The 26,797-nt window shown below is 38.2% G+C and overlaps 1 protein-coding gene and 1 long non-coding RNA gene across 2 annotated transcripts in view; one reads left to right on the top strand and one right to left on the bottom strand.

Moving 5' to 3' along the window:
- On the bottom strand, positions 1 to 23,123 carry LOC114666008 (chitin synthase chs-1-like). The gene is made up of 19 exons (XM_028820706.2): positions 23,034 to 23,123; positions 18,489 to 18,624; positions 18,094 to 18,276; positions 15,990 to 17,050; positions 15,192 to 15,284; positions 13,345 to 13,512; positions 11,599 to 11,776; positions 11,337 to 11,432; positions 10,883 to 11,024; positions 6,808 to 7,008; positions 6,128 to 6,412; positions 5,848 to 6,027; positions 5,164 to 5,545; positions 4,798 to 4,850; positions 4,352 to 4,416; positions 3,405 to 3,515; positions 1,788 to 1,999; positions 721 to 820; positions 1 to 351 (listed from the first exon to the last, which is right to left on the bottom strand). Exons 1-19 carry the CDS (start codon positions 23,072 to 23,074, stop codon positions 325 to 327), a joined length of 3,714 nt encoding a protein of 1,237 aa, XP_028676539.1. The 5' UTR covers positions 23,075 to 23,123; the 3' UTR covers positions 1 to 324.
- LOC127525970 (uncharacterized) overlaps positions 1 to 26,797 on the top strand; it is a 495,457-nt gene that overhangs the window by 332,771 nt on the left and 135,889 nt on the right. The gene's annotated exons all lie outside the window — the stretch shown is intronic.

Genomic DNA, 26,797 nt, shown 5'->3' with positions numbered 1-26,797 from the left:
ATTCCTCTACTTGATAGGCAGGTTTGTTGCACTGATGCTTTTCAAAAAGTTAAAAAAACAAAAGCCACCCCGACACGAGCTCTGTTACTTGGTTATCAGTCAAAGGTTCACCTTTTCCATCTTTTTGATTTCTTCATCTTTTTAGTTAGGTGGTTGGAGGAAGCTCCGTCAGTCCGGTGTTCCTGAGGTAGCATTAATGGTGCAGAAGTAAGTGAAGAACCGGACAGATTGCCCCCAAGTTTTCAAGTCTTTTCAAGAAATACTGTTAAATGAAGTCACAGGCTACCCGTCGCAGTCGGTCTTCTGCTGATGCCAACATTATAATCACACGGTGCTGAGGAAGGTGTCATTCTGGTAAGACAAAACATCGTGTCACATCTTTACTCCTTAACTCTGTGACTAAAGATGTTGTGCTTTAGTTGCCAGTCCGACTAAATTCAATAAAAGTGGCATGATGAGCATGATCTCCATCGCTATCTGTGTGTCTGTGAGGCCAAATTTAAATTGCTCATTATAACTCTTAATTTTTAAAATTGAACATTGGAGTGATCGCCATGCCAAAGAATGCAAATCTGTGCACTGAGTATCAAATACATTCAGAATAAAAAGGATGACTACTTATGACATAAAGTAACTTTCCTTAAACTAAACCAAAAAAACAGATTTGGCTTTAAAATGCTGCGTATTCATACTCTTAATTTAAGGGAATTCATTCCTTACCATGTCCAAGTCATCACTGATTTGCCTTTTTTTAGCATCAGTATAATTTGGAATTGCTTCTGTTCTCACATAGGATATTAGATGAATGAAGGTGTAGATTCTGACAAAAGAAGAGAAAAGTAAAGAACAGGTGAGTCTTAATGGTAAAATAAAACATCCTGATTGAATTGAGCACAGATTTGCTTCACTAATGAAAATGTCGTCGGTATTACGTCAAGTTCCCACAAAATTTGTTAAGCTTTAAAGACCGTTTTTATTTTGACTTCATTTGACATTCTGATTAGTAATGAGCCACTATAAGAGTGTGATGATTAACTAAATGAGCAGCGAAGAGATTCACGCTTGCCTTGCATGTCACGTCGGGTTGCTTCTCAGCCGAAGTAGTGGGCTCACTCACAATTTGGCCTAAGAACACAGCCATGAATAAAGAATGGGACCAAAACATCCTCTGAGAGCAACTTCTCCCAGCTATCCAAGAACAGTTTGGTGACCAACGTGATGGAGCACCGGGCCAGAAGGCCAAAGTGAGAACTGAGTGGCTCGGGGAGCACAACATCGAAATTTGGGGTCCATGGCCAGGAAACTCCCCAGACCTTTACTCCCTTTGACAACTTGTGGTCAATCCTCAAGAGATGGGAGGACAAAGAAAAACCGACAAATTTTTATTATGCAAGAATGGGCTGCCATCACTCAGGATTTGGCCCAGAAGTTGATTGACAGACAGCCTGCCAGGGCGAATTGCAGAGGTCTTGAAAAAGAAAGAAGGCCCAACACTGCAAATATGGACTCTTTGTATAAACTTCATGTCATTGTCAATCAAAGCCTTTGCAACTTGTGAACTGCTTGTAATTCTACTTCAGTACACCAGAGAAATATCTGACAAAAAATCTAAAATCACTGAAGCAGCAAACTTTGTGAAAACCAACACTTGTGTCCTTCTAAAAACTTTTGGCCCCCACTGTAGAGTGTCCATTCCTAATTGGGAGTTTATAAGAGAGTTAACGTGAACGCAAACAGAAGCGAAAAAGCATCTTGTGAATGAGTTCCAAAGAGGTGCACCTCCATACCTGTGGTAGAGCATGGCAACGAACTGTAGAATGACAAGGCCAGCGAATGACAGGAGAAACATAAATCCAACGGGATCAACAAATATGTCCTCCGCTCTGGTGCCATTAAACAAGATCTTGGGTATCCTTATGCTGACTGTGTTCCCAATAGCTTGGAGGAAGAATGTTGCAATTATCCACAGAGAGTTGATGATGAAATACAGGAAAGTGCACTGAAATAAAACACAACAGCAGAAGACGTGAGTGTGAGAAATGCACTTGGAGTATGTAAGATAAGACGGGTCTGGTATTGCTAGATAGATAGATAGATAGATAGATAGATAGATAGATACTTTATTAATCCCAAGGGGAAGTTCCCATACTCCAGCAGCAGCATACTGATAAAAACAATATTAAATTAAAGTGTTGTAACAATGCAGGTATAACAGACAATAACTTTGAATAATGTTAACGTTTACCCCCCCGGTGGAACTGAAGAGTCACATAGTGTGATGGAGGAATGATCTCCTCAGTCTGTCAGTGCAGCAGGACGGTGACAGCAGTCTGTCGCTGAAGCTGCTCCTCTGTCTGGAGATGATCCTGTTCAGTGGATTCTCCATGATTGACAGTTTGCTAGATTGCTAGTCTTCACTGTATCTCCTCTCTTTCTTTATGTAACACCTTTATTATGTTTGTTTTGTTTTTGTTTCTCAAAAGTGATTTTAAATTTCAAAAAATATTTCAAATACTGGGCATATTTATTTGATTCCCAAAAACTGAAGGATTTTGTTAAAAGACAAAGTTGCTGTGTCCTAAATAGCACAATCTTACTCTCCAAAATATCTAAAAATGTTTGTAACTAATTATTTTCATTTTCCATAGATTTTATTTGGAACATTATTTCAAAAAAGGAGCTGTTCTACTCGCTTTGGATAGCAAAATGCAAATTCTGTTCAATTAAAAAGAAGTTCCTGTGATGAATTGATATTGTTCATTTCATTTTTGTACTCAAAGTATGCCACAGACAAACACACAGAGACCTCATGCTGCAGATGCCCAAATGTGTTCAAGCAGCCCTAAAATGTCTCAATCGGGTTAAAATTGAAACTTGAAATTTCCACTGCACTATTATACATTTTTTTTGTATTGCATATGGGAACAAAAAAGAAAACCGATGAATTGACGCATTTAGAAAAAGTGGAAAGATGTGCCAGAGTACGGAATAACCCAATTTGTGTTATTTATTAAATAAAATGAAGTTCTGTACTTTAGTAAAGTTTTGTCTTTAAATATAATCTTGTGATCATGGTGCTGTACAGTGCCAATGTATTGCATGTGAGTTGGACATACATATAAGAATTTCACTGTGCCACTTATACTATTACTATTACTAATAGTAATCATACTAATGAGATTCATAATAAACAAATTAAATGTACCCCAAATGGAAAAATAAAATAGTCTCACGAGAGAATTTTAGACCATATAATCAACATTTTACTTTTCTTTTTATCAGATGTGAAAAATATTGGCAATGGCCCTCAGTCTCCCTTCTTCTAGCCAGTGCAGGGCTAACTGCCTTACATACTACAGCAGCTAACACAAAGAAGCTGGCAGAAATCATTCTAAGGAGCGCACCTTGTTTCTGAGAGACTTCAGTTCCTTTTTTATCTTCTCCTGTTTATCTTTATCTTCTTCAAGAGGCTCAAGATACTCCTCGATAAGCCCAGTCCAGAAAGGCATCTCATCCTGTTGAAATGCAAAGGTCGGTCAGAGTCAGTCACACATCCCACTTAGAATATTTTTAAACACATTTTATCTTTGACTGTCACATGACTCCATATGCACATGCAGTTAAAGCTTCTTTCCAATCTTCTTTCATGAGCAAACTGAAGGGATGCCCTGAAACCTCCTCTTAATGTACAATGAAGAGTGACGCACTTTAGCTTGTGCTGCCCATGATGTGCCTGTTTTGTTCATTTTGTCTTCACTTGATTCAAGCACAATTCTTTATTCTAAGAATGTCACTGCAGTCATACTTTAGTCAGTGCTTTTACATTATGGTGTAACCATCCTGTCTTAACGTGTGCTTAGAAATAATATACTGAAGCACACATCATTCAAGAATATAAAGAAAAAACATACAGCGATCTGAAACAAAAATTGGAACATCACTTAGAGCGTGTGCATCCATACGTATGTAACATTCATTTAATTTTTATTACATACAGTAAATGGTTTGCTTTGAATTTTCAGTATTTAGAACACAATGAGCTGTGCTCAAGGATTTGTTTTTGTGAACATTTTTTCATAATTCTGTGTAAATGGGAACAGAATATAACTCATGGAATCTAGGAGTACAATGGTTTAACTGGCAAGAAGTAGAAATTTATTTAATACAACTACTGGGGACGCCATTTGTCCCTGAGAGTTATACTACAGACATGATTGTCACAAGTGTTTGGTAACTTTTTGTATTTTGAAGTAACGGCCCTGTTATCCTTTATCTGTTAAGGACCAAAATCCACAAACTGAAGACAAGCCAAGAAAAGCATTGTGTAAATATATATGGGAGATGAACTTACACTGTCGATATCTCTTTCAACAAGCTCCACTTCGTCAGACTTTGTCTGAAGCTGTTCCATCCAGCCTTAAAAAACGAAAAGAAATCTCACTTTAACTACAGAAAATATCATTCAGAACTGAGTTTGTCAGCCTTTTTGGAGTCGTGACCCACTTTTTCCCCATACGAGTGTCTTTGTGAACAACAAGGTGGTGGTGGCGGTGTGTTGTCAAGGTTCCCCCTTGGTGAATCGAGTGCAGTCCACCACCGGTATGAACAATAGCAACCCCCAAACCACCAGTCACAGTCCTCGACCCAGAAGGGGTTTGAGAAACACTGAATTACATTAGGATGTTTACTGAAAAAAATGTAATTGGTACAAACAGCATTGTGCTTTATGGAAAATAGCATTACAAATTCCTGATACACTTAGAACCAATATTCATCATAGTCCATTATATTACTTACATTCTTGTACTCTGGAATCCTGTGAAACAAGATCGTCGGTTTGTTCTTCATCACTGTAAAAAAATGTGAACGTATACATTACTGTACTGTCCTTAATGGAACATTTTAGAAAACAGATGTGAAAGACCAATGGATAGATATTCAGATCAGCACATCATTAAATTGTATACACTCTTAATGTATTCAAAATATTTACTGTTTATTACTGATGAGTAATCTGTTCTAATGAAATAAATATTAGCTAGAAGTGTTCAATGCTCCTTTCACATAAATTAGAAATGTGCAGATCTTGGCCAGGAATGTGCTTAGTCGAAAACATGTAACAGAATTGTCCAGCTATGAATTGGATTGACATTGGTGGGGTACCTGCTGTCTTTATCATTTAATAATCCTTTTGTCTCTGTGGCCTCCGTTATTTTCTGCTCCTCATTGACACTGAATTCCAGGTTCCAACAGCAGCACTTGCAGCTTTTTCTGTACTTCACATGCTTTTTGGTGCTGATCTTTTTCTTTTGCTTCACAGGGCTTGCAGTTTCTCGGGTTCCCCATGAGACGTTGTCCATGTTTGTCATTGAGTAAATGGCTAATAGAAGGTAAGCACTTGGGACGCAGATTATATAAAGAAGTCCATAGATCAGAATGGGGAATTCCTGGGGGTGCATTAAGGCAGTGATTACATATATTAAGCCCATAGTTGACAAGAACAGGCCGGTGGGAGACATGATGGTGTTGGAAGAAACAATGTCACCTAAAGAGAGATAAACAAAGAAAGAAGTCACACACTGCTGACTGCTGATATGTCCTACCCCACGATTAGAGGATGTCAATGTATTTTTATGTGCATTGTGTTAATCACTAAGTCATTTATTTCATGTGGTAATCAGCATAGATCTTCTGTGGTGAAACAAAAATATTGTCTCTTTTGTGATCATTAAACAGGAGATTTTTTTTGTGATTTTACAGACTGTTTGAGTAACATGCTGTTCACACGTGATTGTGAACTGTGAATGGCTATGTTGAAGTCCTATGGAAAAGATCCGTTTCACTTACCAATAATAGCAATAAAAGTGGCCGTCATGAGGAATGCATAGATTATGCTCAGCAAAGCAGCAACGTTGATCTGTGTGTCGGATTTTGTTGTGTAACAGACAATCAAGTAAAGGACAGGGAGAAGAATTGACAAGAACAGGCTGAGATTAGCAGCCAGGTTAAAGATAAACTGAAGACACCCTAGGATGAAACACAAAACATACGTTAAGGCAAAAATCTTAGTTATCTTGTTGAGTGTACTCCATAGTTTAAACAAGAAAATTGAATAATTCGGCCATACCTGCAATCATGAGACATACGGTGGCAGGTCCCAGAATGGATGAGGCCATTGCAAAAATTTGATACACAATGTACGGCCTTGATATGGAAGGGTTCTTCTTTGCAGTTAGTGCACCTGTGTCAAGAAGGTCCAAGGTGTTGGCCATTGATGAAGGTCCCCAGCGTCGTCTCTGGTTGTAAAACTCTTTAAACTCCTGGGGAGCGTTGGTGTAGGCATCCGAGGCAGCATTGTACTCCACTCTCCAACCCTGCTGAAGCAGCAATGTACACAGCCAGCGGTCCTCACCTGAGGAGCACAAGAAGTGTCATGACATGTCCGCCCATAGCTCCTTTGATTTAAATTTACTCCCCTCAAGTAAAAAAAACAAAAATATTAACAATGATGTAGCAAGCACAGTGCCAGTGCACATGGCTCAACAAGATTTAGAAATGGTTTATTTAATGGTTCACTGTCCTAACAAGAACCTGCTCGGCCAGGTATCAGTTCCAGAAAATGATTGTGTAGAAGCCCCCTTTAAATAGGGTGAGCCTGCATGGGATATTCATGTCTCTTATATTTACATAGCGCTTGTCCAAGATACATCAAGCTACATTTGAATATACTTCAGTGTTTGTTTGCATATTTTTAATTTGAATCTTCAAACCTTAGTTGTTGGCTAATCTGGCAGCAACTCTCATTACCTTGGTCATACTGCACATAGTGGGAGGCTTCAGCTGCTTTGGTGGTGTAGCGCTTAATCACATTGTCCTCCATGAGGGCAGACCCTCTAAACAGACTGAAGCAACCAGGACTGCAGAGCACACATCCAAACACATGTTCAGCTGTCTTAAGAAGCCAGTGACCAACTGCATACTCAAATTTCTGGTACCATACCAAAGGCCCTGGAAAATAATGATAAAAAAACAGTTATCCATTTATGGCTTTAAATTGGTTTTGACATTAGAGCTGTCATTTGTGTGTGTGAAGCTGGAACTTTCTCCCTGTGGGATTTTCTTCTGGTTTCCTCTCATGTCCTAAGAATGTACAGGCTAAGTTGGCTGGCAATTGCAAACTGGTCCTGTGCTTTCTGAATGGAGGCCAGTTTCCCTTACAACACTGCACTAGAATAAATGTGTTTAAGAAATAAATATGTGTGCAGTAGATACATTTTACTGCTTTCTTTATCATATTATTGATAGTTTGACACAAATGGGAAGCAGGTGCCACTCCAGGCTTATTAATCACCTAGGTGTGTTACCTGCAACTCTCCAGTTTTATAAAACAATTTCATGGGTGAATTACACGTTTTTTAAATAAATGTTATAGTACAAGTCCTTTTGGTATTTGAAACTGAAACTGAAACACAAGATGATATATTAAATGTCCCTTTGGGAAACAACATTTATGTATTCAAAACAAAAGAAATGCACTTGAGTGTTGGAACATGTGAAGTATGTCTGGTAATTCTCAGTCAATCACACTGTCCGTTATGTTAGTAACAGAAATAAATGGCAAGCTGCCTCGCATTACTCACTCGTGGACACACTCCATGAAGATGGCTCAAGCAGAAGCAGCTGCAATGTACAAAGTTGTGTTGTATCGGAAATTGTGTGGTATTAAGGAGATTCAGGGGGTAATTGTCAACTCCCCTTTGTTCTAATCCATTAAAACGGATGTCAAGTCTTGTTCCATTATGCAAATTATGGTGGGTTTAGTTATTTAATATTCATCACTAAAACACTCAGCTCATAAATCAAGTGCTTGTCAGTTTCTTTTTCCATTGTATATCATTCTGAATTTATATTTGCCATAATGAAATTAAGCAGCAGCCGAGTTTCTAGTCTTGGCTAATCTCGAAATGCTTCTTTTTTATATAATGTATTAACAAAGGAAACAGAAACAATTTTAATTTTATTTACATTTATCTGTAGGACTGCTACTGACGATTTTCTTCCCACATTCCAGAGACATTAAGTAGGTTAACTGCTAATTCTAAATTGTCCATCCAGGGTTTGTTTCTGCCATAGGTGCCTCACACCTCCTGTCCCTGTGACCCTGAACTGGGCAAAGCAGGGCAGAAGGTGGACGAATTGATGGAGTTGGCATGAAAACCTCAGCTCTCCAAACTGCTCTGAATTCTGTCAATGTATTAACTTAAACATCTTACCGAAGTGAAAAATATGGTGAGAGCTTCAGTATACCAAAAACGTTTGATCGGACATCACTTTCCAACAACAACAGTGTGGAATATAATGAATGGTGTTAGTACACTTTATCTCACAAATATATGGTTGCACTGCTGCTCCTTTGATCCAATGTCCTGTGTTTCAGCCCTGCTCCTGGTTATTCGGCTACTGGGGGTTTGCCATGCCTGTGTGGGCCTTCATCTGGATACTGTAACTTTCTTCCATATCCCTAAACACATGCTGATTAGAGTAAGTGGTGTCAGCTGGTGTGCGTCTGGGTGTGCATCAGCTGACTCTGTATACAGGTTAGACGGATGTCCTGAGCCCACTGCTGTTGGGATAGCCTCTGCCCCACCTCACAACACAGAACTGGATTAAACAGGTTGAGAATTTTGTGTTATAGTAATTTATTATTACTATTCTTCTTTTGGCTGCTCCCTTTAGGGGTCGCCACAGCGGATCAACTTCTTTCATATCTTTCTGTCCTCTGTATCTTGTTCTGTTAGTGATTTATTATTATTATTATTTTTATTTTTACAAAGGGCTGACAGACAATCATGCTTCTTCTGAAAGTTAGCTTCTAAATAGTAGTCTAAAATATAGCTCATAAATTAAATTTTTGTGTCATCTGAAAATCAAATACAGACTTGATCAGTTTTTGAACCACATCATCGCTCTCTCTCTATATATAATATATATATAATATATATACAGTAATCCCTCCTCCATTGCGGGGGTTGCGTTCCAGAGCCACCCGCGAAATAAGAAAATCCGCGAAGTAGAAACCATATGTTTATATGGTTATATTTATATTGTTATGCTTGGGTCACAGATTTGCGCAGAAACACAGGAGGTTGTAGAGAGACAGGAACGTTATTCAAATACTGCAAACAAACATTTGTCTCTTTTTCAAAAGTTTAAACTGTGCTCCATAACAAGACAGAGATGACAGTTCAGTCTCACAATTAAAAGAATGCAAACATATCTTCCTCTTCAAAGGAGCAAACAAATCAATAGGGCTGTTTGGCTTTTAAGTATGCGAAGCACCGCGGCACAAAGCTGTTGAAGGCGGCAGCTCACACCCCCTCTGTCAGGAGCAGAGAGAGAGAGAGAGAGAGACAGAGACAGAGAGAGACAGATAAAAAAATCAATACGTGCCCTTCGTGCTTTTAAGTATGCGAAGCACCGTTCAGCATGTCGTTTCAGGAAGCAGCTGCACAAAAGATAGCAACATGAAGATAATCTTTCAGCATGTTTAGACGAGCGTCCGTATCGTCTAGGTGTTCGAACAGCCCCCCTGCTCAATCCCCGACGTCAGGATCAGAGAAAGTCAGCGCAAGAGACAGAGAAAAGTAAGCTGGGTAGCTTCTCAGCCATCTGCCAATAGCGTCCCTTGTATGAAATCAACTGGGCAAACCAACTGAGGAAGCATGTACCAGAAATTAAAAGACCCATTGTCCTCAGAAACCCGCGAAGCAGCGAAAAATCTGCGATATATATTTAAATATGCTTACATATAAAATCCGCGATGGAGTGAAGCCGCAAAAGGCGAAGCGCGATATAGCGAGGGATTACTGTGTGTGTATATATATATATATATATATATATATATATATATAATATAATATAATATAATATTAATATATATAAAAAAATTTAACACCCGTCTGTCTGTTTCACCGCTTTTCACAAGGGAACTACTTAACGGATTTAGATTGTTTTTTTTCTATAATTTGCTTAAACATTACAGTTGATTTTGCGACTTCTTTTATTGTGCTAAGTATCATAGTTCACTAGCTGTACAGATTTATTTGCACAATTCCGTGAGAGATGCAACGGGCCGAGGGGAAGGGGGTGAGGCCCTCCTCACCCACGCACCAGCCTTGGGGCATATCTTACCTCCGCTTAGCTAGTGAACGAGAGAACTACTTAATGGATTTAGATTGGCCTTTTTTGTAGAATTTGCTTGAACATTCTAGTTGATTTTGCGACTTCTCTCATCTCGCTAAGAATCATAGTTTGCTTGCAGGGGCGATATATTCATGTTAATCCGAGACAGAGGGTGCGGGCCGAAGGGAGGGGGAAGCGTGACGTCAGGAGTGGGGAGCCAGGTGGGGTCCTCCCCACTGTCCTAGTCTTATTTCACTACTACGCAGCTGGAGCTGCATGGCATGGCTAGTAATTAATACAACTGACAGTGGAAACTTTGCTTTTAACTTTGTTGTATCATTTTTCTTGACATCTTCATAGGTACAGAAGCTGCACAATTAGCCATTTGCAAGAGTCATAAAGTGCAAATTTGTAATCAGTCAGTTTTCATTTTTGATGTGTCGTAAGCAATGAGAAGTCGAGCAAAATGACACCTTTTATGGGCTAACTAAAAAGATGACAATATTCCAGGTTTCGAATCATTACATCTTGCCTGAAGAAGGGGCCTGAGTTGTCTCGAAAGCTTGGATATTGTAATCTTTTTAGTTACCCCATAAAAGGGGTCATTTTGCTTGATGTGTGATAGAAAACATAGATGATTGACTGCTGATCCATATGTAATGCCAGAGTAACAGACAGGACGGGGGGGAGGCTTCCTTACCCATTCCAGTAGGGTGAATTCTTCCACAGGCGGCTCCCACATTAGGGTACATTCTAAGGCGATCAACAAGCAGCATCAGTGCAGATGGCTGGAAGTCTGTGTCACCATCCAGTGCCAAAATGTACGTGTTGTGTTTTTCTTTCTGTGAAAGATGTCAGTCAGTATTGGTTACTTTATTAGTGGGTTGTAAATTTACAATGTATACACAGAGACTTACAGCAATTTGTTAATACAATATATTGAGAAGAATGTTAAAACCTGCATAGCAAAGATAATATAATTATTTTTAAAGAAGAAATGCATGCTTAATGGTACAGTTAAGACCTAACTATTGTATTGATTGATTTCCTATTCCTTGTGTAGTGCAAGTGGATGTGATACTTTGGATAATTAGCGGTATTATATTACATTACCACACTTGCTGTAATATAGATGGCTTCTCAGCATTATTTACCTTATACTCTTGATTTTCATTTAGTTCATCCCCTCCATAAGCATCTGCATATTTTTTGTGAAGTTTCCATCCAAGAAGGTAGTACATATACATGATCTGAGAAAACAAAATAATATCAATGAGACTGAACATATTGTGTATATTTAAGTCTCGCTGAGACCCAGTGGTGTGATCCTGTATGTATGACGTGAACGCACTGCCTCCCTACTGATCTTGTGCTGACTGACCAGTTACTGTTAAAATAGGAGAGGTGTTTCATTACCTGTGACCATCTCTTTTTGTGGCGAATCCTGGTTTTATCCTTGAAATGGATGTACAAGTAATTGCCTTCGGGAAGCATGTAACAGAGCCTTCCGCCATAAGGAGTCTTAATCATGTCATGCTTTATTACATTGTCAGGATCATCATTTAATTTGGAATTCTTCTTTTCTGTAAAGACCCTAAAGAGGAATATCACAGTTATCACCACTGTAAAGATGAGGGTATTCCAAAGCCACTGAGAGGCAAACTGTATCTGATATATTTCATAATCTTATAAGGTCCCAGGTGTACTAGGTGTGTGCAAGGAGTAATCAAAGTGTTTGTCAGTAAATCCTCTAAGTAAACTCAAAGAGCCCGGATAATCGCCCATATTGTTGGATTTTATTATATAAGTTTCTGTTGCTGCTGTAGAAGGGGACACTGAACTGTAAGAAAGATTTTAGTCATTCCCAGTAAGATTGTAGTGGGACTAATCAGGCTTCATAGGTACATTTTGGGGTTTCCTTTCCTCATTATAGTAAAGCTAATGTTTATCAAAAACGTCAATTCTAGCCACAGTCATCTTGCAGTTCTTTTGCCTAACTAACTCATCTTAGCACGCAAAACAAAATAAACAGAATCAAGTGTAATTTTCAGTAAAAGACAAGTGAAATTAAAACTTGTATTCGAATGTGCAATATTGGCTAACATAAACACATTGAATAATCTCTGTATATCTTCTTAGACAGCCATGGTAGCGTATTATATGTTTGTTTGTCACCTGTAGCTTGCAAACCGTTTGACCCATTGACCTGAAATTTAGTACACATATACTACGTGATGTCTGCTGCCTGCTTTCAGGGTGATGATTGACCTCCAAGGTTATTCCTCTTTTTATTTTTAGTTTATTGTAGAATCAACTCTCAGTAGCACGCAGCAGAGTGGCCTTGTGGCGCATGCGTACGGGCACCGTTCTCATCTCTACCACCTTCACAGTCACAAATCCTACCTCTTCATATCTTAAATCATTCTGGAGGCAGATTGAAGACTTAAGTGCCATCTTAAGTGAAAAATTAAAGAAAACGTACTAAGTAATTGCAACATAAACACTGACTTCATCAGTTTTAACGCGAAAAGATGCCAACGGAAGAAGAGAAGAAGCGGGCCGCTAGGGTGGAGAAAAGAAGAGCTGCTCAGGAAGCAGCAAGCGCATCAACCTCTGAGTAAATGAATGGTAAACGTACCAAGAAAGAGGAGGAAAACTATGAACACTCAAGTCAAGTGTATTCAACTGCACATTATTGTGTAGTGCGCCGTTACTGGTACAATATATAAAATCCATTGTATGTCTGTCTGTCCGCTTTTCACGAGAGAACTACTTAATAGATTTAGATCAGGCTTTTTTTCTATAATTTGCTTGAACATTCCGGTTGATTTTGCGACTTCTGTCATCTCGCTAACTATCATAGTTTGCTTGCAGGATCGATATATTCACGCTAATCCGAGACAGAGGCTGCGGCAGAGGAGAGGGGGAAGCATGCTGTCAGGAGTAGGGAGCCAGGCAGGGCCCTCCTCACTCTTCTGTTTCACTACTACGTGGGCAGAGCCAGGCTAGTACTGCATATGTAAAGCTTTATGCTTTAATATGAATGTTTCCATAAAGTAAAGTGGGGCTTCAAGAATCCATGCAAGGTACTAAAATTATGGCTAATGCAGTACACACTTAATAGATATAAAGATCATTCATCAGTAGGACAGAGAGACTTACTTGTACACTTCACTGATGACTTCCACCAGGCACTCGGCGTATTCGTTGACAACAAGCTTTTTTCTGCCTGACTCTTCTATTTCAACAAAGGCATCATCAAAAAAAATATGTGCCTCGATACTCATCTTATTCTTCTGAGACATTTTCTTGGGCTGGTATCTGTCAAGCCTTTGGAACAAAACCAAACAGGTTAAATAACAGCAATCAAAAGACTTTGTAAAATAAATTGTAACGATTGTATCCACTACACTTCACTAAGTTTACAGTGAAACATTGTACTGATGATTGCAGGCCAACCCCAAACTGCCTTCAGCCCCTTCCCACAGCGTAGAAAGATGACTTATAATAATAAAAGCGATATTTACAAAACCACACAGAGAAAAGATGCAGCAAAAAAAATGTAATTAATACATTTTCTACAATCCCCCAAAATTCCACTTCCAATATATACAGTAAACACAAGGCATTAAATGATATATCCAAGAATATTCCCCACCGTCCGTCCGATTTAGTCTTTTTTTTTTTTTTATTCGATTCTCCTATTTCTCCAGAGTTCAGTTTCTTAGACATGCCAATCCCAGAATAAAAGATTTACGGCTCACACTGCTTCCGATCCCTTTCACGGTAACGTTCACTTCCCTCAGCATATCCAGAATCTTTGAGGTGGCCACCCCAGACTGTGTTGAACTTGTGGTGCTCCCCGAATACAATCTTTCTCCTGGACTCCAATGGCTCATGTTTTTTTCCTCCACCATAAAAACTCTTTTCTTCCTTCTCTTGCTGCCTTTTCGCTCCCCTATTTAAATAGTGCGTCCATTTCCATGGCACTCCCGGAAATCGCAATGACAGCCCCGTACCTCCCAAAAGGTCCTCTCTATCCAACCTGCCCATCTTATCTACCACATTCTCAAATGGCAACGGAATTTTACATAGAGAGAGAAAAAAAACCAAACCATATACAAATTTACGTGGCAATGCTACAAAGTATTACTTTTATATACACTTGTTATTACTGTTATTATGCACATATTTTTCTTTGTCCTGTGATCCGCTGTGTAAGGCTTTGCTGCTATTAAAGAATATCATGGTTGTTTTTTTAGTGATCTGCAGTTTCAGGTGCACTATGCTAAGTTACCCAACACTCTTTATCCATGTATTACAAGGCACAATGCATATATTTCTTCATCTTTTTATCATTTTCTTCTTCTTAGGGTAATAATTTGAATACGTTTATGGTGTTCTCCTACTTGGGGTCAAGCAGCAGCTTTTTAAGATTTTACCCCACTTTTCGGCCGGATAATGCTTCTGTCTGTCTTGAGATCACAATCACTTTTGTTACATGTTATCTGCATTGATTCTCAAAGTGCACTTCTGACCAGAATATTTAGTATGTATGGACGACAGGGAGCAATAGCAGCAACTCCCTACAGTGTCCAGATGGTGTGAATAATGCATTTACTATAAAACAGATATTTTTAAAATTATTTTGTTATGCCAGCATCTACTGATTCTCAGTTACTTTGTTAAACCTGCTGCCAACCCGTTGTCTTCCTCCTCGGGCTATGAACCTCTAACCTCAGAGCGTCAGCAGCCCACTGACATTCCAAATGCAAGGAGACGATGACCTTAATTAGCCGAGTGCAGGTCACTTGATGGATCTTCATGTCTTGCAGCTTGTCCTCTCCGTGTCACTCTCTTGTCATGTTTGACACATTATGGGTAGACCTTCCGAAACAATTTGAAACCTGACCTTTTTATGTGCTGTTCTCGTTTGTGTACCGTTATTGTTTAAAATAGTGGGGACTGGTTTGACATCTGTTTAAAGTAAAGTTAGATTAGACACCCACCTGAACAAGGAAGTTAGGATTTTCAACATTTCTTCAAAAGTTTCATGCCACATGGTTGCGCATAGATAAATCATTACATGATCTTTCTTTGACCTGTAAAACAGAAATGAGCGCAATAATTTATATATAGGGGATATTTTCTTTAAGACTACAAAGAAGCACTAGGTGCTCAACAAATAAAATGAATTATTATTAATTATTATTATTAAAATATGTAACAAATACAAATGCAGTTTATGAGAAGTGTTATACACATGCACATGAGAGGCAGCTAAAGGGCCTGAATGAGGGTAATTCCACGCCAGACCAGGGGGTGGCGGAGTACACTGACCCTTTCTCTCTTTCCACTGCAGACCAATTACTGGCAATTCCGCCTGGCCCTGATGACAACACTTCCGGTTCCAGTCCTAATGAGTTGACTTCCTATCCTCTTCTTTAAATCCACCATCTTTGCCTCATCAAGACAGTTCCTGTTTCAGATGCGAATCTGTACACAAATGTACTCTCAGTTTAAATCTTTTGCAGCCCGGATTAATTATACGGGTGGCTGTCCAAAATCTTTTTGTGACTCTTTTGTCACATCTTTGACAAGAGCTTAACATGCATGTAATTTTCAGGCCCTTCTGGTCCACTACTAATAATTAAGAAGTGGGTGATGAAAATAATTAAGCTTTATTGCAGTACATTCCTTCAAGAAACAAACTACACACCATTCTCTACTCATTGCATATTTTTTAGAATTATTAAAGACCCTTAAGCTAAAATCTGAGAAATGAACACCAAGAAAAACAAACCTACCATTTTTCACGGGAATCGTTTGTTTCTGCTTCTCCCATGTTCATTCGGACATTGAGCAGCATGGATTGGTCTATGAAGGCACCTTCATAGAGGTGTCTCACAAAAACCTCCGATGTCCTTTCGATTCTTGGGATCTTAATCTGCCACAGGTAGATAGTTGAAAGTGCCAGTCCTAACAACCAGCCAATCGATGATACGGCCAGAAGTATATTGGGTAAGATGTTGTTCCCCACTATGGCAGATTTAGAACAGAAGTTTTTGCTCACATCTATGAAGAGCATGGCAGCTGCTGGATTGGCCTGTCCAGTATAGGAGGACGACTGTTGACAGTAAAAACTTAAAGAACTGTTACTGAAGTGCCAGTCATTCTGGAAGTATAAGTAGCGAACTCCAAAAAGGATTAAGAAAGATGCAAAAACGGCTGGAGTGGTGAATATCATTGGTACTATAAAAGAACGTCGGAAAACGTGCATCTTGAAGGCAATCACTGAAAGCCATCGGCACAGAGCAGAGGAAATGACTTGGATGGCAAAAAGGCTCATCGTGTACTTAATTGTTGTTAGAGAAATAGAACGAGAGAAAGGCTGTGAATTATCTGAATATACTGAATACACTCCAACGATAATACCTGTGACTATGATTCGTACAAAGCTGGAAATCAGGTACATAATATCTCTAGATTTATGTAAGCTCTTGTGGATGTTTTGCAGCATGGAGTTCTTTAGGGGTGCTGTGAAGTTCTCCCACCAGTTAAGGGAAACTAATAAAGTGCCTCCTATGGCCACACAAATATATAGGTACGGTGTCGTCCCATTTGGCTTCGTGACGTAGCTGACAGTAAAAATCGCATAGCCGAGTAGCACAAAGAAGACGGAGAGCAGGGAGCAGATTATCTGCAAGATGTTCCGAGAAGGCGTCATCTGGTTTATTACTTGCAGAACTGCTGGCACTATGCAGACACTGTTCAAAATCATGGTGTTGTTCAGGATGTCAAATTTAGGCATTGCAATCACAACGAGTGCCGCCATCCCAGAGGCTACAAGCAGGTCAATTGTACACACCTGAAAAATATAAACCCAAGCAAAATGTCAGCGTTTCAGAGACACGGCGCCACTTGTCTTATTCATCATGTAAAGAACATTTTCTGATTTCTGCTAAATTGAATTAGTTTCACGTTTTACCGTTCATCCATCATTTTTCATTGATTTTTATCATCCTATTATGTGCGTCTTTATCTTTAGGAGCTATTTTAATCAAGGTGAAAATATAAAGTGAATTACTCGCTGGTGCACAGCTTTGCACACAAATTTAATTCGTCTCCATTCTATGCATTGTATTTCATCAACCATTAACCTTCTGGTAACTCTATTGCTTTTGCTTTATTTTGTGTAAAGGTTATTATGATTTTCTATATAAATAATTTGACAACAATACATTTGTTATTAAATATCCATAAAAGAAATTACACTAAAGCTGAACACTCAAGGAAAAAAACACAAGGATATACAGTATCTCTACTGAGAACGTCAGTACGGTATTATAATTAGGACCACTAACATCACATACTGTAGCAACAATCTGGATAATAGACAAATAATTTAATGCCCAATATGTATACACAATTATTATACTTCATTTTTGAATGATTTTATTATTATAAATATTGATTTAATTTAACTGACTAGTTCTTAATTCTGTACAATAAATACTTCTGCCAAAGCATTGGCCAGTCAAGCTTCAGTAGACTATGTGAGGTGTTGTTACTGTAAGATTCTGAACATAGATTGTGTCACTTTATCAGTAATTATAACATAAGAAACATGTTACATGCAGCACATAAGGCACTTTATGACATTCCTCATAACATTAGATAACAAGAACAAACATGAAGTAAATTCACAGTCAGACTTGCAAAATCTCCAACTGATCTATAAATACAGACGAGTTTGGGAGCAGCGCTGCGCCGCCACATACACCCCACAGCATTTCAACCAACATGGCTTTATAAACGGAGGAGATCGATTCCAGTCTGACTTAAGGGTTCACTCAAATTTTAGATGGACAAAGTATTCCCGTGTATGCAATGAGGTTTGTTTGTACTTACAAAGAACACAAGTTGTTTTGAAGGAAGCCCTGTGGATTTAAATATAACTTTCCAGAGGCTTTTAATAAAAGTTAGAATATTAGGAAATATCAGTGTGCATCCAAGAATGAGAAGACCAAATGGCTTATTGGAAATTGCACTGGACTCTGGGTCTGTGATGGTAACCATTAGCAGTAGGGAAATCTGCAAAACAGAACAGAAGCACTTCAGAATTGTCCTGATTATTTATCTGCATAAAATTCACAAAACTTTGATTCATTGTAAAATAATCAACTACTACTTAACACTGCTCTACTTACATTCATACCCTGATTTGTCCTAAAACCATAATGCTTGAAACAACAGTAGCTGAGTGAGTGAAACGCACTGCATTATAAAAGTGATTTCTGACGTACCTTACTTAAAAATCCAAATGCAAAGACCAACACTCCAAGAAGTGTGCACACAACAAAATTGATCAATCTGAGACAATGTGTTGGCTTTTCTTCTTCATCTAGAACTGGTTTTAGGCGGAACGGGTCCCACTTACTCCTGAATTGGGAATGATATTGATAAATTGTATAAATATTTATTTGAAATATATTTTATTAAACTTAATACCACATTGCAATAAATAAAGCACAATTTAATCAAAAATCAAATAGTACGGCATTCCAGAAAATCGACAATTTAAACTCGACCCCTACCCACTGGACAATTTCTCATAAGGATTAAACTATTAAAAGAATAAAACACAAATGCAGAGGCTCAGCAGATTTATTTTAGAACACATATTCAACTGACTTGATTATTTTACAATTGCATTCAAATTTTATAATATACCAGTTACAATTTCAATAATCTGAGACCTGTTCTGGATATTCATTACTAACTTATTAATGATTGTTTTAAACAATGTTTAACAACTGTAAGTGTTCTCTAACTAGTTCTTAATTCTGTACATTCTGTACATTGCCCAGTCAAGCTTCAAAAGACTAAATGAGGAGTTGTTACTATAAATTGCAAGTGTAAGTTTTACAAATGACTAAATGCACAATTAACACACATAAAGACGCAGAATTGTTTAAACACACAGAAAAACAAAGTTGTTTAAAACTGATTAAAGTAAATGGAGAGCAGCAATATCTGTCCAGACCAGTAATGCACGGCCACATTATTCACATGCATATCATTTCTGATGGATTTGATGTAAGCAGGCCAAAATTACATTTACAGTGAGCCTCAGAGTCAAGTCTTTTGAAACCAAGTGATGTTTTACTGCCATCTAAAGGCATAAATATTAAAAATGTACAAAGAAATGTAGGCAGTGAGTGACACTCCATTGAAGGACGCACAAATTCAAATCAAACAATTCCAAAGGGCTTGGAAGGAACTGCGCTAAATTAAATGAAATGAAATTAAATTAGTTCACTTCTGGCCATGGAACGTCAAAGTAGCCTGCTGATAAGACCACCATAAAAATGAAGTCTAAATTTTTCTGATTTTAAGTTCTCTTAAAATTAAGAGTATATAATGATATTTATTCAGTATGTGGCAAGGGACTTCATTACTTCATAGCACCCTGTTAAGTGATGCAAAATTCAATCGAAAATCCTTTTGTGTTTGACCCTCCTGTGTATCACTACCTTATTTACATGGAAGATGAAAATCAAAGTGCTGCTTATTGATTCTGTTAACCTGCCAATAAATAAGGCGGAAAAGAACCTTCAGAAAACCCCCGGTTGAAAGAATCAATAAGCAGCACTTTAATTTTCATCTTCTGTGTAGTAATACACATGAGGGTCAAACACAAAAGGATTTTCAATTGTGTTTTGTAAAAGTGAACAGGGTGTTATGGCCCAGGTAATATATATAGTATAGTAATAACAGTAAGTTGTATTTATAGAGCGCCTTCCACAAACCCAAGGTTGCTTTACATACAGAGTAAAACTAAAAAAAGATATATTATTAAGTATAATGAATAAATCTTATTAGACATTTTATTAGAATAAGGTACAGCTTTGTTCACTAAACGAATTCCCCTGGTGGAAAAATTTTGGCCTAAGCACACCAACTAAATAAACCCTCTGTGGGGAGCACCTTAGTATACCTACGTCAAGTCCAATAAAAGCTTCCTGGGGGGACTTCCTAAGTAAAAGGCAGGTGCGCTCTGTAAGTGGGAAAGGCTTAGGAGCGAAACGCAGCCTGTGGCACAAAAGCCCGTAAACACCCAGAAACGTGCGCATTCAAAGAGACTCAAAGAGACACTCTGTGGTGCGCTTGTTACATGGCAGAGGGCACATGAAGTCATGTCTGGACGTTCTTATTCATCTGTGATCATAGATTATTCACCTGCAGTACATTTTAATTTAAGGAACATTCCAGTCGCACCCTACTTACAGCACAATATTAAGGTGTGTGTTAAGGTGTTTCTAGGGACAGACCAACTAATTAAAAATGTTTCACTCAGTACTCTCATCACTCCGAACCTCCTCTTATAGAAAATGTACAGATAATGCATCATTTTATGATGTTTCTCAATTCTGTCCGTCATTGCTGTCTACTGTGTACTGTATTCAATCCAATCAAATTATGTTCAAGTCTGTATCTTCTTTGATTTTTGGGTTGAAAGACTACACCATACAGATACAGATGCATCACTTTGTGGCATTTGGCAGTTTGATGTCTACTGTATATTTAATCAAACAAAATTAGGATCAAATACATATATTTATGCTCTTTCTGTATGTATGTATGTATGTATGTATGTATGTATGTATGTATGTATGTATGTATGTATGTATGTATGTATGTATGTTCGTTCGTTCGTTCAAAATAGCATACTATTCCATACAAAGATCATATGAAAAGACAATTTCTTCTCAGTGATTAACAAAGTATATCAAATCAAAATCAAAAAATACTATTCTCAAACCCACTTAATCCAATGAAGGGACACAGGGGGTCAGCGCCTATCCCAGCAGCTCTTGTTCCAAGGCAGGAACCTTTAAGGGATGGAATTCTAGTCCATTGCAGACAGCACTCACACACACACAGTCCTCTCACTGGGCCAGTTTAGAGTTACCATGTAACCTAACAAGCACACCATTAGGGATGTGGGTGCAATGTGGAGTGCCATAATAATAATAATATAATAATAATAACCAACAGGAAGCACACACAAACCACTGGGCCGTGAGTTGTGTCCATGAAACCAACATATTCATTGGATCTGGTGCTACAATCAAGTATTTCAGGAAGATTTTTACTAGGTTTGTTAATAGAAAGGTTTGTGAAGATTTCTCTTTATTTTTTAAGTACATCTTATTGGGTGTTTTAAAATATTAAAAAGGTAAAGAGAAAGATAGATAGATAGATAGATAGATAGCATATTATATCTATCTATCTATCTATCTATCTATCTATCTATCTATCTATCTATCTATCTATCTATCTATCTATCTATCTATCTAATTTTGCCTTTCATCCATCTATCTTTCTTTCTATCTATCAATCTTTATCATGTTTGCTGAATTTCAAAATCCAAAGTTATCAATCAGAAGCGTTTGTTTCTTCTAATACAATTAGATTAAAACCACTTCGGCTTTAAATAACCGTAAAGTGTATGATTTGTACATTTTTAATGTTTTTCTGTAATATTCCCAAATGTTCCCACTTGCTGTTCTTGCATCCACTGATGCCTTTCTTGTTTGTTGCATCTCTGATTTAAATGATTAACGATTTAGCTAAGTATGATAGTGGCACAATTAAGAAATTGTTTTAAAAAAAGCTGATGGATGAAATGGTAAGAAGCGGACCACATCACAGGACTCGGATTTCACACGTCTGGACAAAGGCAGAGAAGAAACAAGGCAAGGATGCACACCTGATGGAGACGGGGATGTTTTCGGCTGTTCTACCTTGCGTTAGGTCAGGCTCTGAATATTGATGTCACTTATGAAAGACTCATCTCCGCCACACAAACACACTCAAAATTAGCCTGTCACAACTGCTCGTGTGAAATGCTTCAATTAGTTGCATTCAACATCCTAATTCTATACAAATTTGGGTATTTGCATAATAATAAGAACATAATAATTACAGTTGACAAACGAGTTAGTCCCACACAACACAGTAATTTTACACAAATGTGTGTGTTTGCATAATGATGAGAACATAAATTTAGTGATAATAATAAGATAATCATCATAATACAATGTACTATATAGCACCTTTGCCGTGCTGAAAACGCTTGACAAAGAGAGTGTAACCGTCCAGTCTAATAAACTTGGTTAAACCTACAGTTTTAAAAATACAAATATATGTCCACCATCCATCCATTTTCCAACCACTTATCTAGTCAGGGTGCTCAGCATTGGACTCAAATCAGCAACCAACCCAGGACTGGGTGTCACTTACAAATACACAAACTTTTAAAATTCTATTCCACCAAATACTTTAGTTATAACAACAAATTTAACAGCCATATAAAAAAAAAAAAACATTCATTTATTCAAATGTTTTTATAGCATACTATGACCCAATCAGTGTTACACAAAACTTCAGCTATTTTCAATAACCTTCACTTCAGACAGTCAATGCTTTTTTCATTCATTTCATATTTTTCATCATATTTGATAGTAAGCGCTAATTTATGTTTTTAGACAGTTATACACAGACTAACAAGTCATAAATTAGCAATAAATGCTCTTGTAAAGATTCATCTGTTCTCTAGTCATAATACTGTTGGTAAACATGAAATTGAAATACAGTATTCTTATTAAATTATTTGAAAAAAATCTAATTTTAAATTGTGTTGTAGGCCAATAATTCTGATTTGTAAAAATCTTTACAATTGTAGCATAAAAATATATATCATTTTAACATTTATTCTTTAGAAAATCTAAAATCATTTAACATTAGTAGTGTAAAATTTAAACATATACAGTTGTGCATCTTACCTTAGAAAACGTTTTTGTCGCACGGTTTCCTTATCATCCATTTTTGGTTAAATTCTACCGTTTTTTCCAGGTAGTCTAAACTTTTGTCATTTCCTTTGGCAGAATGAGCACTGCAGGCTGATGTGCTCTCAATTTAACAGCTAACTCCTCCCATAGTCACACCTTTTGGTTTAGTTACATTTCCAATAAAGAATCGGATTTCTTAGGCACTTACCCTTCCTTTTTTTTTTTTTTTTAATCATTGCCTTTCACCAGCTAAGAATTTCTAATTTCCGATACTTGATCTACCTGTAGCTTAATTATACTTTAACATCGTCATTTCTGTTGGTGCAACATTGAAAGAAACTTTTTTTTTTGTATTGCCAGCCAATTGCCTCTCAAAGTGAAAAAGAAACTATATGAGTACCTGGGCTTTTATTATTTGCAAATAAATAATAGACAACAACAAAATATTTTGTCTTAAATAAATTTTGGAAGACATTAAAGTTATACATAGCATAATAAAGTATCTATCTATCTATCTATCTATCTATCTATCTATCTATCTATCTATCTATCTATCTATCTATCTATCTATCTATCTAATCTGATAGATATACATAGGTAGATATTAGTAACTAATGCAAAAATAAAGGTGGTAGTTATGACTGATTGACAATAAATAGGTAACATTAAATTTATATACAGTACATTTGGGAAGTTCCTAAAGCAAACACTGTCCTAAGGCAATTTCTAAGTACGGACACATGTATCAATTGTTTATTTAACTTTTTTGCACTTGGTTAGGTGGGTTTAAGTGACTTGCTTAGTATCAGATAGACATAAGGATTAAACCAGCAAGTTTGTGGTTTAGAGTCCAGTTCCTTCACCTCAGTGTCACATTGTTCAAAATAATCTATACATCCATTTTTTTCTAAGCTTGCTTTTCCATTAAAGAATTGCAGGGCGTAATAGTCACAACAGTGTTAGTGACATTTAGTTCACTAACAGATACACCAGTCCATGTACCCATCTCTCATCATACTTGCAACATTTTGAGATCTCTGCTTCTTTGTGATGAAACAAGAGCACCGAAAGATGTTCCACAGATGTAGGGGGAGAATATGCAAATATGTTTTTGGAGCAAAGGCAGCATCACAGTGCAATGGCTAATTGGTCACTTGTCTGTGTGCTCTTTGTATATTCTGTTAGATCTATCTATCTATCTATCTATCTATCTATCTATCTATCTATCTATCTATCTATCTATCTATCTATCTATCTATCTATCTATCTATCTATAAATGGATTCCTAATTTCAAGCGACAGGTATTGTCTGTGGGTGTGAAAGGGCGTTTGTGCTACATTCAATTCAACATCAATTAGTGTATATTTTATTGTCGTATAAAGGTGTACACAACCTAAACTTAGGATAATTACTCTAAAATGAAACAAACATAGAAGTATAAAAGAAACAGCTGCTCAATTGGACCTCTATGATGTACACCTGCCATTTCTGCCCTATTGGCGAGTTGCTTTCTTCCTTGCCACACTAACCTTTGCTCTAACTCATCTCCCAAAGTAAAGTTCATTAGGGCCGTGGTGGTCTGTAAACCTCACCCTTGAGTTTTTTCCTGCAGGACAGAATTACATTTATGTAAATGTTCAGAGCTATCGAGTCACATTGACCATGTTGGTCTGTGAAGCCATTGTACTTTGTCAGATGACAAGACGGACGTATTGTAGGTCCCCAGCAACCTGGATCAAGTGGACTTCCTCTGTTTGCATGTGTTGTTTTGGGAGGAATCCTCCTGTCCTCTCTGTTTCTTAACAGAGCCTGACTTCTGTACAGTACTTACACCAGTTGACCATCTTAAGTGACAAGCAGAAGTCTTCCTGCCCCAAGGCAGCCCCTTGTTAACTTTCTGGTCACCCATTTAAATTTCTGCCTTTCTAGCAGTTGCATCAGATGTAAGTTTGTGTTCCAGCCATTTCTTGCTTTTAATCTTCTTCCCGTCTCAGTTAAATATGCTGCTCTGTTGTTCTCAGCTTACATTGTGTTGGTTATTAATGTGCTGCTTGGTAAAGATCACAGAGCTAGAAATCACTCTGAGTTAGCTGCTCCTCCAACATTAATTACCATTTGCATCTTTTAATTGTCACTATTCAGAATACTGCTTTTAACTCCTTGTTTAATTTTCTGGTATTTTTTAGTTCTCTTTTGCTTACTTACTCTCCATCTCTTACTGATTTGGACAGACCAGATCACTTTATGCACTCCTAAAACTGCAATACCTAGCGGAGTGATAATGCAGGGCATGGACTTCCTTTAGTGCCTTGGTAGGCTTGGGGGGAAGATGGGCGTACATTGTGTGTGTGTTTATGTATTCTTGTTCCATCTCCTTGTCTGCCAATGTACAGGTGCATCTCAATAACTTAGAATGTCATCAAAAAGTTAATTTATTTCAGTAATTCAATTAAAAAAGTGAAACTCCTATAGTATATAGATTCATTACACACAGAGTGATATATTTCATGCATTTATCTCTTTTCACTTTGCTGATTATGGCCTACAGGTAATGAAAACTCAAAATTCGGTATCTTAGAAAATTAGAATATTACATAAAACCAATAAAAAATGATTTTTAATATAGAAATGTTGGCCTACTGAACAGTCTGTCCATGTCCACACTCAATACGTGGTCGGGGCTTCTTTTGAGTTATGGATGACTGCATCAGTGTGGCGTGGCATGGAGGCGATCAGCCTGTGGCACTGCTGAGGTGTTCTGGAAGCCCAGGGTGCTTTAATCGTGGCCTTCAGCTCGTCTGCGTTGTTGGCTCTGCTGTCTCTCATCTTCCTTTTCCTCATAGATTCTCTATGGGGTTTGGGTCAGGCAAGTTTGTACAGTGATACACACCATGGCCATTAAACCAGTTGTTGGTACTTTTGGCAGTGTGGGCAGGTGCCAAGTCCTGCTGGAAAATGAAATCAGCATCTCCATAAAGCTCGTCAGCAGAGGGAAGCATGAAGTGCTCTCAAATGTTCTGGTAGATAGACGGCTGCGCTGACTTTGGACTTGATAGTGTCGTACATGGCTGGGGGTCAGACCCGGCCGGGATGCCTGGAAGGACGGAGTTGTGGCATATTTGTCCTCCGGGCCATGAGGGGGCAACCACCCTGGAGTAGAAGAGGCCCACGGAAGGAGAGCAGGGAGGCTCAAGATCGTTGGGGCCTCTGGTCACCGCCAGGGGGCGCCCCGAGCCTCATGGAGCCCGGGACTTATTTACTTCCGCCACACAATATGGAGGATGATCCTTCCAGGGTCACCTGGAGTGCTTCCGGGTGCTCTCCTGATGCTTCCGCCACACCAGGACGTTACGTCAGGTAGAGCAGCTGGAGCTCATCCGGGTGAGGATAAGAGGGGCCGCCTCCCTCCAATCAACGAGCTGGAGTCGGGTGGAAGAGGACGACGTCTGGAAGGAGAGAGAAGGAGGCGGTCTGAAGGAAAGGTGTTGTGGTATTGGCCTGGACTTTGGGGGAGTCTGTGGGTTGTGTAGCACAAGACTTTGTAAATAGTTGTATAATAAACGTGTGTTGGGTGGGTGACAAAATGATGTCTGCCTGTCTGTGTCCGGGCTGTTCCGCACAATAGATAAAACACAGTGGACCAACACCAGCAGATGACATGTCAGATTCACTTTAAGATGAAAGTAAGTTTTGTGTTTCATTTAGAAATCAAGGTCCCAGAGTCTGGAGGGAGAGTGGAGAGGCACAGAATCCAAGT

The sequence above is a fragment of the Erpetoichthys calabaricus genome, chromosome 15 (genome assembly GCF_900747795.2).
Source record: "Erpetoichthys calabaricus chromosome 15, fErpCal1.3, whole genome shotgun sequence".
NCBI lineage: Eukaryota > Metazoa > Chordata > Cladistia > Polypteriformes > Polypteridae > Erpetoichthys > Erpetoichthys calabaricus.
Note: the sequence above shows the minus strand (reverse complement) of the source record. Positions and strands in the feature narration are given on the sequence as shown.